This window comes from Cyprinodon tularosa, unplaced genomic scaffold (assembly GCF_016077235.1).
Source record: "Cyprinodon tularosa strain WSP-4 unplaced genomic scaffold, ASM1607723v1 ctg546, whole genome shotgun sequence".
Taxonomy (NCBI): Eukaryota; Metazoa; Chordata; class Actinopteri; order Cyprinodontiformes; family Cyprinodontidae; genus Cyprinodon; species Cyprinodon tularosa.
In genome coordinates this window covers 376185-392781 of record NW_024039281.1, presented here as the reverse complement: position 1 = coordinate 392781, position 16597 = coordinate 376185, and the positions used below count along the sequence as shown (strand labels likewise).

Sequence of the window (16597 nt, the reverse complement as noted above, 5' to 3'; positions counted from 1 at the left end):
CGTTCAGGAGCAACAGGTTTTAGCTGATAGTTACAGATGTAATCTGACAGATTTCACCAGAGGGAGAAATTATTGCATCTATTTGAGCTCACTGGAAACCAAAACAAGTATTGCAAAAAATCTATAAAGCTCATCTGATCTACATAAGCGATGGATGTCAGATATTTCTTTAAGTTGTAAGGCAAAGAAAACAAAACAATCATATCATTTTAATAACAATGGAGTTGATGAGTCATTATAAAGAGGAAGTCTAAGGAGCTGAACTCAGGACAGCTTCCTTAAGAAAATTTGATTCGATTTGGTTGTATTTATTTTAGTCCTTTAGTCATAACGCATCTCTATAAGAGCAGGAGTTCAGGCAAGCAGATGTATGCAAACCCAATGTCAAGATGTAAAATAATCAGCAGTTACAAGCATACAAGGGGTGTAAGAATATATAGATTCTGTCAAGTATTGCAATTTTTCATTAGAAGATATTTTTATTGGTTAAAAATGGCTGAATGAATTTCAGATATAAAATGTATCTACCTATGGAAGCAAATCGTTACCATATTTCAAATGAAAAAGCATTTTCAGAAATGCTTTTTCATTTTAAGAATGTAGCTGCATTGTTCGACTCATAAATGAAATTGGTAATCAATCATCCTGTTTGCATTTTAATTTTCTTCTTTAACGCCGCTCATCCTTTTACTTAATTCAAATGAAAAAGACATTTGAGATTTATTTTTCCAAATGTACCCCAGCAAATACATATCAAAATTCAATTTGAAATGTAAAATATGAAATGAAAAAACATTTTCAGAAATGCTTTTTCATTTTAAGAATGTGGCTGCATTATTTGACTCATAAATGAAAAATAAATGATAATATGTGTTGTGAATTGGCGCTATATTAATAAACTGAATTGAATTGATTTTATTAATCGATTAATCTTTAACTGGAGTATAGAGAGTGTAAAACAAGCCTTTTAGCTGAGAGAGTGACCCACTTAGAGCAGTAATTATATTAAAATTGTAAAATATATAAATATTTTGCATTTAAGATTAAAGAAGATTTCTTTAAGGAACCCTTGTCCTGCATGAATATCATGTTTTTCTTGAATGATAGCGGCTTCTTCTTGTACCACTGTTTGAAGAAGGTGTCTTCCAGAAACTGGAAGTAGGTCTGCACTGGAAAAACGATCTAGAAATAAGTTAAAAAATGTCTTAAATTAAGTGTATTTACCCTTAATTTGAGTAGGTAAATGAGATAGTTTGCCAATGGAATGAGTATTTTTACTCTTGAAATAAGATAATTAGATAATATATGCTTCAAATAAGACAATGCAATTGTTTTTTTCTTATTTTAAGTGAAAATTGTCTTGTTCCATTGGCAAAATGTTTCTTTCACCTCCTCAATCCAAGAACAAATGTAGCTACTTAAAAAAAAAAAGACTTATCTAGATTTTGATTTTTTACAGTGTTGATCTTGACTCCATCATCAACCCGAAAAGGTCCCACAAGCTCATCTTTGATGATCCCAGCCCATAGCATTACCCCGCCTCCACCTTGCTGGCATCTGAGTGGATAAGAACTTGCTGCCCTTTACTGATCCAGCCTGGTGCCCATCCATCCATCTGGCCCATCTAGACTCACTCTCATTTCATTCTTCAGATCTTTCTTGGCCCAATCTTGATGTTTTTGTCTTGTGAGTCTTCTTCAAATGTGGCCTTTTTTCAGCTTTCCTTACCTTTACCAGGTCCCTGAGTATTGAGCACCTTCTCGGCACTCCAGACATGTTGCAGCTCTGAAATATGGCTCAATGGTGGCTAATGGCTTCCTGGCAGCTTCACACTTGATCCTTCTCAATTCATGGGGAGTTATTTTGCATCTTCTTTTTTCAACATGCTTCTTGCGCCCCTGTTGGCTATTAGCCATGAACCGCTTGATTGTGCGATGATCCCACTTCAAAAGCTTGGCAATTTCCAAACTGCTGCACCCCTCCGAAAGACATCTGACAATTTTAGATTTTTCAGAGTCTGTCAAATCTCTTTTCTGACCCATTTTGCCAAAGGAAAGGAAGTTTCCTAATAATTAGGCACACCATATATAGGGTGATGATGTCACTAGGCCACACGCATCAAAATACACCACAGCGTGGCTGGCCAGAACAGTCTAAAAGGAGAAAAAATAATGACATGACCCCCTTGTTCCCCTGATCTGAACCCCATGGAGAACCTGTGGTCCTTCATGAAATCTATAGGGAGGGAAAACAGTGTCTGGGAGGCTGTGGTGGCTGCTGCACGCAATGTGGATCGCAAACAGATCAAGACACTGACAGAATCTATGGATGGAAGGCTTTTGAGCGTTATGGTGATGAAACGTGGCTATACTGGTCACTGATTTGTTTTTTGTTTCATTTCCGAATTTTGAGTTGTTATATTTTGGTTTACTGGGTGAAAATAAACATGTGAGATGGATATATATTTGTTTTTTTATTACGTTGCCTAATAATTCTGCACAGTAATATTTACCTGCACACACAGACATCCTCATAAAATGGCCAAATCTAACTTCCAAAAATGTGAAACTTTGATATTAAGGAGTCTTTGGGGTTGATTGAGAACACAACTGTGGCCCAATAATAATAAAAATCCTCAAAAATACAACTTGCCTAATAATTCTGCATATATATATATATATATATATATATATATATGTGTGTGTGTAAAACACATACATGCATGCTTGTATGTGCAGGGTTTTTGCAGAAGAGGAAGTCATGGTTGGATTAGTGCATGCATGATGTTGTTCTGGGAAGTCTGACTGTTAAGAGTCAGCCTGTAGGAAGCATTCTCTCTAAGGCGGTTGGTCTTCGTAGGTGGCGCTCTGTAGCACTGGCATTAAAGTAAAGGTTTAAAAAGCCTGTGTCTAGTATCTGTGGGGTCAGCAGGGATGTTGGCTGTCTGTCCTGTTGCTGACTCTAGAGCAGTACAGGTTCTGGGTGGAGGGAAGTGCAGATGCTGATGATCGTCTCTGCAGACATAATTGTTTGCTGTTCTTGGACTTGGCTTATTTTCCTGGATGAGTCAAACCACATAATGATGGGGGAACACATGATTCACTATAGCTGAGTTGATTAAATTGATCTGGGAGGAGAATAAAATTATTTCTTAATGTGTCTTGTCCTCAGGTTGAGTTCTCGTACCCCCCACTGATGCCAGACGAGGGTCACGACAGCAACCTGCTGCCAGAGGAGTGGAAGTACCTCCCCTTCCTGGCTCTTCCTGATGGAGCCCACAACTACCAGGAAGGTAGGGATCTGGAGGACCTCAGTCTGTACAGGCAGGGGGTGTGCTGTCATTTCTTTTCAAATAAATGGAAGAAAGGAAATAAATGGCAGCTTCGAACAGTGGCCGAACTAATCAGCTGCACATATCAGGGATCATCACATGAAGGCAAACAGAAGCAGCCGAGCCAAAGATAAGATACAGGCTGCAAACCTGTCTGTGTCATCGCTGTTTAATGGCTTTATTTTGAAGGACTGGGAACTCAAATTCAGGCCTTCCTCCAACCAGATTTCCTGTCTAATATTTAACTCCTTATCTGTAAATCTGGATCCGTATCGACCTCTTTCCTCTCTGCATAATAAATCTTTTATACTCTCTATTGCCCCAGTGGCTCCTAAACCTGTGCAGCTCAGGGAGGTGAGTGGGTTTTGGTTACAGAGGAACACAAAGGCTGCTGTGAGAAGACAAAGTGGATTACTGCCAGGTCATCAAACACGTATTTAAAGGTGAAGTTATAAATCCTTTTAGAATATACAGTCTGAAACTTTAGTTCCCAGCTTCTAGGTCTGAAATGAACCTGCTTCTTCTGATCAAGCCTCCATCCGATTTCCTCTGATTCACATTATTTTTCATTGATATATTCTGAAGATTACTCACATTTTTTAATCCAGAAGTCATTCATCTGTCATGATCCGTATTTTAGATACACAAAGAAAGGCCGACTGTGTTCAGGCTTTGGGCTTTCTTCATAGTGACGCCTCCTTTGGTGGCTGTTTAGGAAGCTTTACCTTCCTTCATTCAAACTGGAGTTTAAGACTGGATGGAGTTTAGTTTATGTCCAGTTTGGATAATATTTATGTGAATTATGAGATTTTCTGTCTTCTGAAAGCAGAAGAACCCAAATTGGTTTTAAAACCAGGAGCTCTACTCTCAGCTGAGTCAGCAGTTTCTTTCCAGTAAAACTCAGTGATATTTTAATGTGTTTAGAGGCATTTTGTGGTTATTCCTGTTGGTGACATCTCATCTGATCAAACTTCTGAGTTATTATTTCCCTCCTGTCCCTTAGGATTATCCTTCTGTATACTGCATCTTAACTCTACTAGAGCTCTTCATGTTTATGACGCTGCCGCTGGCGCCTCTCCTCTGTAAGCTTTAATCTCAGCTGTGCAACCTCTAAGACTCTCAATCAGAGAAAATCTTCTCAGAATTAAGGAACTCTCTTTGGTTTCTCCCTCTGATGAATCAAGGCGGATTGTTGCGACATTAAGTTTGCCAGAGAAAATTGAAGGAGTCTGAAGAGTCTAGACTAAAGATGAGGATCAGCTGCTGTCCTGATAGCTTTGACTCTTTATTGATCTATTCTTTAAACCTGACTTTTTTCCTGATGTAGAAATAGAATGTGTAGACTTATAATGACTAAAACTTTCTTTGCCTTTGGTTTACTGTTTTTTGTTAACCTTTCTTTTTCAAATTTTCACTAAGCTCCTTTCTTAAAAGTGGTGGTAATAAAAAAAAAACTTTAAAGAGTATAACTGATTATAATTTACTTAATTTGAAAGAGATATAAAAAAAATCATTATATATATGGCAGCAACTAACGATTATTTTGCAAAATGGTTAATCGATTAATAGTCGGATAGCAAAAGGTTCCTTAAATAAGACTTTTTGCAAAAATAAACCAAGTGAAACTAAAACATTTCTACATGAGCAGTTCTGGATAGAGCTTTTAGACTGATGAAAAAGATTTTATATCATAAATGCTAAATGTTTATCTATTTTTACAATCTTGGTAATGTTCAAGGTGGGTTGCTCTGTCACCTAAAGGCATGTTTCTAAATTCTGGTAAAAAAAACTTGTCAATTACTAAATTAGTTGATAATTATTTCAATAATGAATTAATCCGATTAATTGTTCAGCCCTAATATTCTTTGTCTGATATCCAGGACCAGTTTTTGATACGGCTCAACACAAGGGCAGCATCTCCTCATGTTTCTTGCAAACTAAACATGTTTTCAACTCCTTATTCTAATGAATAAGGCTGCATCATTTGGACAAAAATCTAAATTGTTATTTTTTTAGGGTTTTGTAATGTTTTTTTTGCTCTAAATTGTGATTTTGGTTTTATTGTTTTTCTTTTCTTTAACATGCCACAGGAGGCATGTTAAAGAAAAGCTCCTGTGTTTTAATGTTTTCATGATCTTGACTCTTTCCGTTGTCGGCGGATAAATCAGACTCGTCAATTTTTCAATAAAGAACAAGAAAAGTAAAAACATTCACTGTTGTTTTTATGCAGACAGGCCTGTGTTCGTGTATGAAGGAGGGTTTTATCAAGGCCAAAACTCAGCCCCCAATATGATTCTTATTATTCGTATTTTTTCAACACATCATTTTTAACAGGAAGATTCATTTCAATGTATCTCTCCACATATAGAATATTATTTCCATTGTACTAGTTTAAAATAGTTCTTTATAGGCATCATTCTTCCAATCATTCAGACCCACATCATCAAACTCCCGCCACCGTGCATTCTTATCTGGTTTCCACTGTAATTTAAATCTTGCTGACGTCGGAACATACAGAACGTATTTTAGATGCACGAAATTCTCTCATATGTGATGCTGATTCATTCTCAATATTTGATTCCTGTTGCTAAAAAACAAAAAACTGCCACTTTTTTTTTTTTTAACAATTTTTTTCCTTTTTTCCTAAATCAAGAGTCCACCCCTGTTCCAAGAACTCTAGCGGGTTTTTAACAGGACTTTGCAAAACCTGGACATAATCAACACTGACAAGGAATGCACTGATCTTAGTAGCAAATGCTGATAATCAATATTTACTTAAGGGCTGAAGCATTTAATTACTATTAATTGATTATTAAAATAATCGCCAACTAATTTAATCGATTAATCGCTAACTGGAGTATAGAGACAGTAAAACATTTCAGTAGCCGACAGAGTAACCTACTTGGAGCACTGCTTATACCAAAATTGTAAGAAAATAAAAAAACTTATGTTAAGATTTTTGCACTTAAGATAAAAAAGCATTTTGTCTGTCAGTATGCTCTCTCCAGAACTCAAGTGGAAAAGTTTTAAATTTTGTTTTTTTAAGATTTTGTAAAAGGTCTTCTTTAAGGGTCCTTTTGCTGTATGATCATTAATCGATTCATTGAAAAAATAAACAACAGATTAATCGATTTGCAAAATAATCATTAGCTGCAGCCATAATTTACTTCTATGTAATAATAATAATAATACATTTTATTTAAAAAGGCGCCTTTCTGGACACTCAAGGTCACCGTACAAAAGCATAAAAACAGTGTCAGAAAAAATAAAAATAAAAACATTAAAAAAATACAGAGGCTGTGACAGTGAAATTGATATTTAAAGAGAATAAGCAATCTTGAATAAGTAATATTTACTTCTCAAACCCTATGATGGTATAAATAGAAGACTATAATTGCATCTCTGCTTCGGTTAAACACCCCCCTCCAGCTCTGCACAGCCATCATCGCCACATGCCCAAACCCCTCCCCTCCTGAAGCTCAAACACAAACGTTTCTAAGCTGATCGGTTCTGGTTTTCTTCCTGTTTTGCAGACACTGTTTATTTTCACCTGCCGCCTCTCAGTGGAGACATGAAGTGTGTCTATGGGGTGTCCTGTTATCGTCAGATAGAAGCAAAGGTTGGTGAAAGCAGAACATTAGATTTTAATGTGATGCAAATGGCATCAGAAACCAGGAGAATGAAGAAGTCAGCAGTTCTGCTTGTGGTTTGAACTCCTCTGCAGGATTCAGTTCTTATTCTCCAGCAATCTCCAATGATCTATATGATGCACATTGATGCAAACAGCTGAATTTCCTGTGTGTTGTTTGTTTTCTTTCTGCCATTCATCATGGTTTGTTATTTCGGATCTTATTTCAGGCCCTGAAAGTCCGACAGGCTGACGTCACCAGAGAGACGGTTCAGAAGAGCGTCTGTGTCCTCAGTCGAGTGGTGAGTCACGCCTCGCTTCAGGCGGTCATCATCGCTCTGACACAATAAGCCTCGATTCGGCAGGAAATCAGACTGTGGGAGTTTAAAGCAATACGTTCAGCACATGATCCTGAAGAATGAAAAGTAAAAACAGGGATTAGAGTTTCTACATGCGGGGAAACGTCAACCTGAGGCTAAATAGTAATTATGAAAAAGTATTCCCAGGTTTTATTTTTTCATTATTGTCTAACATAGATAGTAATACTGGGCAACTTCTTTTTTCTGTCCTTTCTTCCATACTTTTATTCATCTACACATTCAGTCATCCATCTATCCAAGCGAATATAAAATACATTTTCTATATTAGATATTTCTTTAATCTTTGAAAATAAAACCAAAAAAGATCAAAATAAATACTCAGTTTGTAAGGCTTTTTTTTTTTTTTTTTTTTTTTTTTTTTTACATTTTACTATGAACCCTGTGGGTTTGATTGCATTTTGTTTATTTTATTGCCCCTTTCACTTATCAGGAACAAATCTGGCTGAAATGAATTTAATAAAGGCGTCACATTTGCTTAGGAGGCAGGAAGACATTTTAAACGCTAACTCTGACCTTATTTGGCCCACTGATGGCGGTCAGAGGGCCCAGCAGTCTTATGTGTCTTCACTGTTTGAAGACATGTTATTCCTGGAAGCTGCTGCTGATGATCAGCTGTTTATAATCTGTAACTTTCATTAGCTAGCAGGAAACGTCGTGATTCACAAACATGGAGAACCATCTGTCTTCTGTATTTCGTAGGTCGTCATGGTTTATCTGAATCACACAGACTGATGCTGACACCGTTTTTTTTTTTCTTTGTTTTCAGCCTCTCTACGGTTTACTTCAAGCCAAGTTGCAGCTCATCACACACGCCTACTTTGAGGAGAAAGACTTCTCACAGATCTCAATCCTAAAGGTTGATTTAAAGACCTGATGTTTAACTGAGATTCACTTCCTGTTTCCTGTTGTAATCACTTATGGCTTCCTGTGCAGGAGCTGTACGAGCACATGAACGGCTCCCTCAGAGGCTCCTCTCTGGAGGGATCTCAGGTTTATCTAGGTACCACCAGCCTCCATTAACACATCAAACGTGTCTAAGGTTGTTCTTTGAGGGAAACTTTGTTTTCTCTCCTCAGGTTTATCACCAAGGGATCTCATCTTACACTTCCAACACAAGGTTGGAAAAGACAGATTAATAAGAGGTGAAATATCTTATTTAATCTAAGAAATTTTTAAACACTTTTCTGTTTTATGACTTTTTAGGTTCTCATCCTCTTCAAGCTCATTCTGTTGGAGAAAAAGGTGAGAGTCCAGCCTGAAAATACAATGTGATCCCTATAGTGTCCTGGGTTTCCACATGTGATCCCACACATTGTGTCTCTGCAGGTCCTGTTCTATGTGTCTCCTGTAAACAGACTGGTGGGAGCCCTGATGACGGTTCTGTCACTTTTTCCAGGTCAGTAACTTCCACTCCAGTTGAAATATGGGGTTTTAAAACACTGCAAGGGGAGTTTGCTCTAGTTCAACAAAGGAGACAGCTTGATCTTCCTGGTTCTTTGAGTTTGATTATTTCATATTCAAGCCACTTTTAAACATGGAAAAGACAGGAAAACACGCAGTTTAAGCTGCTGATCTTCATAAGTCAGGAAGAAATTAGCTTCATATTCTAAAGTAACTGAGTCTACCATCAGATCACTGCAAAAAAAAAAATCTGTTTATTTCTAAAGCGCCAATTCACAACACATTTCATCTGAAGGCACTTTACAATTCAACCAAATCATACAGTCAAATTGATTCAAAGTTTTCAATCTAAGGAAAACCAGTTGATTGCATCGACTCATTGACTCAAAGGCAATCCCTCACACTAAGCATGCTTGTAGCGACAGTGGAGAGGAAAAACTCCCTTTTAACAGGAAGAAACCTCCAGCAGAACCAGACTCAGTGTGAGCGGCCATCTGCTCAGGTCGACTGGGGTTCAAGGAGACAGACGCAGACATAGAAATAGAATCAGAGATACAAAAAGAAGTAAAGATACAAAAGGAAACTGTCAACCAGCTCCACAGGCGGCCCCGTCCAGGAAACACACAGCCTGGCAGACGAGCTCCGAACCAGCTCCCATGTCAGAGGATGAAGAGAGCACATCCAGTTAGTCACAGTCAGAGAAACAGGACTACACTGAAAAACAGGCCGATCTTCAACATCTATAAACAAAGGTGTTGATGGCAGCAGCACAGCTGATATTTATCTAAAGGATGGAGTCACAGCCAAACAGGAACAGACCAGATGAAGCTACTATGAGAAAAAGCAGAGAGAGCAGAACGTTAGAGATTCAACTAACAGATTCTGCAGAGTGGGAGAATAGAGATAGAATGAAGCAGAATGATGAAAACGGGTCCTTAAGCAGTCTAAGCCTATAGCAGCATAACTATAGAGATAGCTCAGGATAACCTGAGCCACCCTAACTATAAGCTTTATCAAAAAGGAAAGTTTTAAGCCTAGCCTTAAAAGTAGACAGGGTGTCTGCCTCACGGACTAAAACTGGTAGTTGGTTCCACAGGAGAGGAGCCTGATAACTAAAAGATCTGCCTCCCATTCTACTTTTAGAAATTCTAGGAACCACTAGTAAACCTGCAGATTGAGAGCGAAGTGCTCTGTTAGGAACATAAGGAACAATCAGATCTCTGATATAAGATGGAGCTTGGCCATTTAAGGCTTTATATGTGAGAAGGAGGATTTTAAATTCTATTCTGGATTTAACAGGAAGCCAATGAAGAGAAGCCAGGATAGGCGAGATATGATCTCTCTTTTTCATTTTCATCAGAACTCTGGCTGCAGCATTTTGGATCAGCTGAAGGCTTTTAACTAATGTTTGGGGACAGTAGTAGTCCATCCTTAAAGTAACAAATGCATGGACTAGTTTCTCAGCATCACCCCTGGACAGGATGTTTCTAATTTTTGCAATATTACCCTGACTCCACAAAGTATATTTTCATTAAAACAAGTGCATTTTTCATAAGACAATTTACATTTAGAATAAGAAGAAACAATTGCATTGTCTTAATTCAGTGCATAATATCTAATTATCTTATTTTAAGGGCTAAAGTACTACTTCCATTGGCAGATCATTTTTATTACCTGTTTAGATTAATGGCAAATTACATACATTTTTAGATTGTTTTTGCAGTGAGAAAAGATTGAAAAATTAAAATGAAATAAAAACAACTGGAGCTGATATGTCTATTATTTGGTTTTGAATATTTAATGCAGATATTTTGTAAATAAAATCTTGCCTTTTATAGCAATGTCTATATTTAAAAAACAATGAAAGTTTTATTTAAGTTCTTAGCAGCTATTCTGAGAGGTCACAAGAACCATTCAGGCTCTGCAACCTCAGGGCCCGGCCCCCAGCTACCAAACCAAGGCAGTTCTAATTATGTCATTATCTGAAATAATTCTCTACTCTTCTACTTTGAAATGAACAAATCTAAATTAGCTACTTCTAAACCATTTTCTGTGGCGTTCTTCAAGGTTCAAAACTCAGACCACTGTTGATTATTTTTGGACATAGAGAATTAGACAAACTTTATTGCAATTTTGTTTACGCAGAGTGTAAACAAGACAACATTACCATGCTTATAGCTTACAACAGTGAAATGAACATTCCCATTCTAAAGTGCAGCAGAATGTAAACAGTGTTGGAGAAAAGGAAACCGGTTTAAAAATAATAGTGCAAAAAGGCATTAATATGGAAAGGTTCAGTGCAGTGCTGAAATAAATACGTTGCAGAATACAGTATAACATTGAGTTGTGTCCTATTTTAAAAGGATTATAAACGCTTTCAGTCATGTTGGTGCAAAATAATGTTGTAAGTGTGATGCAGAGTCTAGTTTAGTCTGATAGCAGCGGGGGATGAAGCTGTTGCAGAACCTGCTGGATCTGCAGCGTAATCAGAAGTTATTTAAGTATAACTGAACAAACAGCTTTTTAAAAAATCATGGACTCCATCTGTCATATTCATCAGATTATCAGATGCTAAATGCTAACAGCGTGCAGTAAGTGCAGGTGTGTTGACATCTGGATGCTTGTGTAGGTGTGATTGAACACGGCCTGGTGGATTCTTCACACTACAAACCAAAGAGCAGCGTTTCAGACGACATGAGTGTGGTGGAGAGCGGCTCAGGAGCAGAGGAGTTTGTCTCCGTGTCCGTCACCGACATCGCCAACACCACCATGGATCTGGAGCCCCAGCCAGCTGTAGAGTCTCTGTCCTCTGGGAACAGCACGGAGGGCGACAACAACCACCTCAAAGCGCCCTCGCGGACATCGCCGGAGTCCTCCGAGAGCGACTGGGAGACTCTGGATCCCAGCGTGTTGGAGGAAGCAGCCCCCAAAGAAGCAGCCGGCGGCGGGCCGGAGCTGCAGGACGCCTTCGACTCCACAGCTGGGACGCCCATCACAGTGCAGCCGCTGGGGGTGGGCGGTCAGGGAGGGGTCACCCAGGGCCTGGTGTCGGGTCTGGAGGAGGACCAGTACGGCCTGCCGCTCGCCATCTTTACTAAGGTAACTAAAACCACCTGTTGTTAACGTGCTGCATCCAAAGAATGAATCCCATCATGACTTTATAGCTTCTTTTCTACTTTATTTAATAGTTAATGCGTTGCTTTTGTTGTTTCCAGGGTTACCTGTGCCTACCTTACATGGCTCTGCAGCAGCATCACCTCCTGTCAGACGTCAGCATTCGAGGCTTTGTTGCTGGGGCAACCAACATCCTTTTCCGCCAGCAGAGGCACCTCAGTGACGCCATCATTGATGTAAGTCCAGCTCGTTCAGAGTGTTTAATCTAGAAAGGGGCCTTATTGATCAGAAGGCCTTCGCTTCTGCAGGTGGAGGAAGCTCGGGTCCAGATCCAGGACCCGGAGCTCCGAAGGATCCTGAGCCTGACCACAGCTGACCTGCGCTTTGCCGATTACCTGGTGAAACACGTGACCGAGAACAGAGATGACGTGTTCCTGGACGGGACGGGCTGGGAGGGAGGAGACGAGTGGATCAGGGCTCAGTTCACCCTCTACCTGCACTCCTTACTCTCCTCTGCTCTACAGCAAGGTGAGCGGGGATCTGTAGAAACGTCCGAGAATAAGGATTTTACTTCAGCGATTGTAACCGCAGCCTGAACCTAAACTCTTCTTTCTACTCGCTGTCTCAGATAATGAGAGGCTGCTGGCGGATTATGGAGTGCCGTTCGTCGGAGCGTGGAAGAACACACACAACTTCCGCATTTGGTTCAGCAACAAACATCCTGGCATGACAACAATCACTCCAGGGTAGGTGGATTAACCCCATAGCTGCCAGTCACACTGCACCAGGGAGAGAAATAAGGGTCAGGAGTCAGAGACGTTTTACCATCGCAGGTTCAGTTGATCAGTAATGAAGGTACTCTAACTGAAGCATTAGTACCTCATACAAGACAGAAAACAGTCCCTCAGCATGATACTACCACTGCCATGTTTAACTATGGTGTGTGTTTGAAAACATCAAGTCTGTACCAAACATGCCTTTAGAAATATTGGCCTATTGGCTCCACATAATGATGCTGCCACTGCTGTGTTTCACTCTTCACTCCGACACCTGAGTTAAGGAACACAGCTGCGAAAGCTGAAAATGTATGAAGTAAAATTATAAAATAAATTTAAAAAAACATCTAAACTAACGTCAGGGAAGTAAAGAAGAGCGATCAAGATAAACTGAACTGAAACACCACCGGATTTGATAGCTAGAAATGTTTAAAAAGACAAACCTTTAGGGTTTTTGTTGTTGTTTTTTTTAACAATATATTAGAATATAATAGAGAATCCCTTCATTTTCCCACAATGGGGAGATTGCGGTCTTTACAGACTATTTAAGAGGAAAGAAGAAAGGAAACTTTTATTTATTGTTAATTTTAATATTATTTATTTAACTTATTTATTTATAAATAAGTGAAGTAAGCTCCATAATAATGTTCCTTTTCTCTTCTCCAACATCCTTTGTGTTGCAGCCACCCGTTCCAGGGCCAGTACAGTGTAGCTGATGTGAAACTACGACTCTCGCAGTGAGTATTATTCTATTTCCCTGTTGTCCGCCCTTTAATTCTGACATTCTTTGAATTACAAATGAACATTTCTAGTTAAAAATAAACTCCAAATGAGACATGAATACAAAAACTTCAATCAGAGACTCAAAGCGGTGACTCTGCTGCCCTCTATTGGTGAAGAGAAGAAAGATTTGTTTGAATCCAGCATGAATCTGCCTGTGTCTCACCAAGGCTTTCATTTGCTGATTATTGTCCTGTTTAAGGTGAACAGCACATTTAGGGGTCAGGACTTTGTGGTGCTGTAGTTGGTGTCTGTGTAATTTCTCAGTAATTGCAAACCACAAAACGGGAATCTTTGTCTCACATTAGAGCAATCTGTAGTTGGAGCAAACAAAACTGACAGACGAAAAGTCTTCAGAAAAACTGAGCAAATTTCATTTTTTTCTGTGATTTAAACCTGTTTTATTTGTTACTTAGCTATATTATGTTTTAATGTTTAATAATAAAAGTTAGGACTGGGTATTTTCGCCAAAGTCATGAATCAATTCAATTTTGATTCATACAGTTCTAAATCAATTAATTTCGATTTGATCTGTTTTTACAATAAGGAAAGTGGTTCAATTGTGTTTCAAAATGCAAAAGTATTTTATTTTTTCCTCTCACATTAAACACAAATTGCAAACTTGTAAATCAGACAGTTTAAGCTTGAGATGTGAACAAAACTGTCTCAAAAGTGCAAGCTTGTTTGTGAAAAGTGGAAAAAGTGAAGCCTCACCTGAGCAAGCAGACGTGACACAGCAGGGTCACAGCTGACATTCATGAGCTGCGTTATCTTCCCTGAACAAACTATATTTGCAGCGTTGTCTGTAACAACTACAGGATGCTTTCTGGTCAGTCCCATTTGTTAATGTCTTCAGTCAGCCTATTGGCTATATGTGCAGCTGTCTGGCTTGAAGTCATCTTGAGTGCATCTTTCCTGCTCATTTGAATGTGGACGTCACCCGTGTCACTATAAAACTAATCCATCTCATTCCCTAGAGATCGATTCTGCAAAAATGTAATTGATTCAAAATCGATAAAATAGATTTTTTTACCCAGCCCTAATAACAGTGCAGCTGATTGATTGATAACTTCCTGAATTCACTTTGGATCAACCTCCCTGAGCTTTTTCAGCCTCATAGAAACAGATCATCATGGGCCTTGTCGACTCGTCTACAAACCTAATATTATTTGTAACCTGAGGCCAAAATGATAAATAATAATTTTCCTTCATTAGCTTCAGTGTTTTCCTCTAGCCTGCTGGGGTCTAATTGATTTTTGATTGCCCTATTAACTGCCCAGCCCGGTATAACTTTAAGTTATTTGTTGACTCTTTGCTTCCAGAATTACTTTCCTCCCATTTGTGGTTCAGTTTTTGCTGGATTCATGGAAATCGTCTTAGTTTGAACTTGAGCTCTTCTTAATGATATTTTCAGCTCCTTGCAGTTAGTTTTTTCCCCTTTTTTCCTACTTTGTAAGGTTCATCTACCTCCAGCAGATCTTTCACTGTTCATTTAGCATCTATAATGACCCTGAAAGCAGTTATGTCAGTGATGACTGGTGATGACCCATATAGAGGTCTATCTGAGTCTTTATGCACACCCTGACACACACGCATCACAGGTGAGAACATTTACCTTAATGAGCCAAATGATCCCATGGGTAACTTCCAGGTAATGTAATTTTGTGATCAAGCCATACTATGAGTGACACACGGTTTTTATTGTTATTATTCTTTAGAAGGTAATCAGTAGATTCTGGCAGGTTATGAACACAACCACACATGGATCAATTGATCCCTGATGGGCTTAGAGGCACACGTGTTAAAAACATGGTGATTATAGTTCAAACAACATGAATGTAACTAATAGAAAAAGTCAAAATGCAACATTTGTTAATTAAAGCAGGTCTTCGTTGTTTCTTTTCTTTATCGGTACATATTTTCACCAACTGTCCCTCAGTTATAATGTTTTTTTTTCATTTCCTGAATTTTTAACATTTGTTAGTTTTCATGTTTCATATTTAATGTCTGGTCTCATCTGCAGATGTAGATAAAAGCTCTGTGCTTCTAGACCAGAGATCTTAGACTTAGACAGAACTGTGTTGATCCCTTGGGAAGACTCCCTCCGGAAATTAAGGTTACCAGCACCTTACAGGGCAAAAAAGTTAAATTAAATTAGAATTAAGCAAAAATACAAATACAAATAAATATGGAGTTCACATTTAACAGAAAAAATAAAAAAATACAAGTGTTGCTAGATCTAAGACCTTTACGATCCAAAGAGCCTTTTCTGACCCCAGTCCTGCTAAATAAACCTGTTCAGAGCCACAGATGTTACATGACCTCTATGACAAAAAGACTAATTGCTATTTCTGATGAAAATTTTATTTTTTTAAGATGAGAACAGACCTGAAACAACCAGGCAGCACCACAGTTCTGCAAAATCACTGTGTGCCAAAAGCAGCTGAATTTCTGTTAGGTTTGGTTTCTAATGTAGGATCAGCATCAGGGAATGCAAGCTGCAGACTACGATCTGCACTGTTTTCTTCCAATCTTTATAAAACAAAGTAGTGTATCTTCATTATGGTGATTAAAAAATGTTAAGGGTATAGTGGGAGATTTTTGTAAATTTTTTAAAAGACCCACCCTCTCCACTTTTGGGTAGTGGTGGCCTAGTGGTTAGGGCATAGAATCCTGAGGTTCTGAGTTCGAGTCCCACTCCCACAGTATGCTCTCTGAGCAAAGACTCTTAACCCCACACTGGGCCCCATGAAGGCAGCCCACTGCTCCCCAAGGGGATGGGTTAAATGCAGAGATAAATTCCTCTAATGTGAGATCAATAAAGTTCAATTCTTACTATTATTCATTTTTTTTTTTAAATGCACAATACCCGCTCCTGAGATTGAACGCCTATTAAACGCATGTGAGAGCATTCACAAGCCCATTTCTCCTCGTGCACGCTCTGTTTTAAAGTTACTGTTTGCATCACTCATAAAAGCTTTTTTCCACAATGTCAGACTCAGCACCTGTAACGCCTGTAATTGCCTGTAGGAGGACGTCTAGCTCTCCTAGTTGCTTTTCCTTTAATTTGCTTCAAACGTGGAGCTGTTTCAGGGTCAGCACTTTGAAAATGTGATATTGGCAGCAGGCAGCCGACGTGACGTCAGCTTCTGATGAGCCCGAGCATCTCCAGGGTCGCCCTTCAGAA

The 16597-nt window shown here is 38.8% G+C and overlaps 1 protein-coding gene across 1 annotated transcript in view; it reads left to right on the top strand.

The window, feature by feature from the left end:
• The window catches only part of avl9 (AVL9 homolog (S. cerevisiase)), a 40680-nt gene that overhangs the window by 14559 nt on the left and 9524 nt on the right, over positions 1-16597 (top strand). The window contains exons 2-14 of the mRNA XM_038304889.1: positions 3172-3292; positions 6865-6950; positions 7190-7261; positions 8106-8195; positions 8273-8339; positions 8416-8456; positions 8543-8581; positions 8666-8735; positions 11370-11839; positions 11956-12090; positions 12163-12382; positions 12483-12600; positions 13314-13367. Coding sequence (XP_038160817.1) covers positions 3172-3292; positions 6865-6950; positions 7190-7261; positions 8106-8195; positions 8273-8339; positions 8416-8456; positions 8543-8581; positions 8666-8735; positions 11370-11839; positions 11956-12090; positions 12163-12382; positions 12483-12600; positions 13314-13367 — 1583 coding nt within the window. The remainder of the gene's footprint in view (positions 1-3171; positions 3293-6864; positions 6951-7189; positions 7262-8105; positions 8196-8272; positions 8340-8415; positions 8457-8542; positions 8582-8665; positions 8736-11369; positions 11840-11955; positions 12091-12162; positions 12383-12482; positions 12601-13313; positions 13368-16597) is intronic.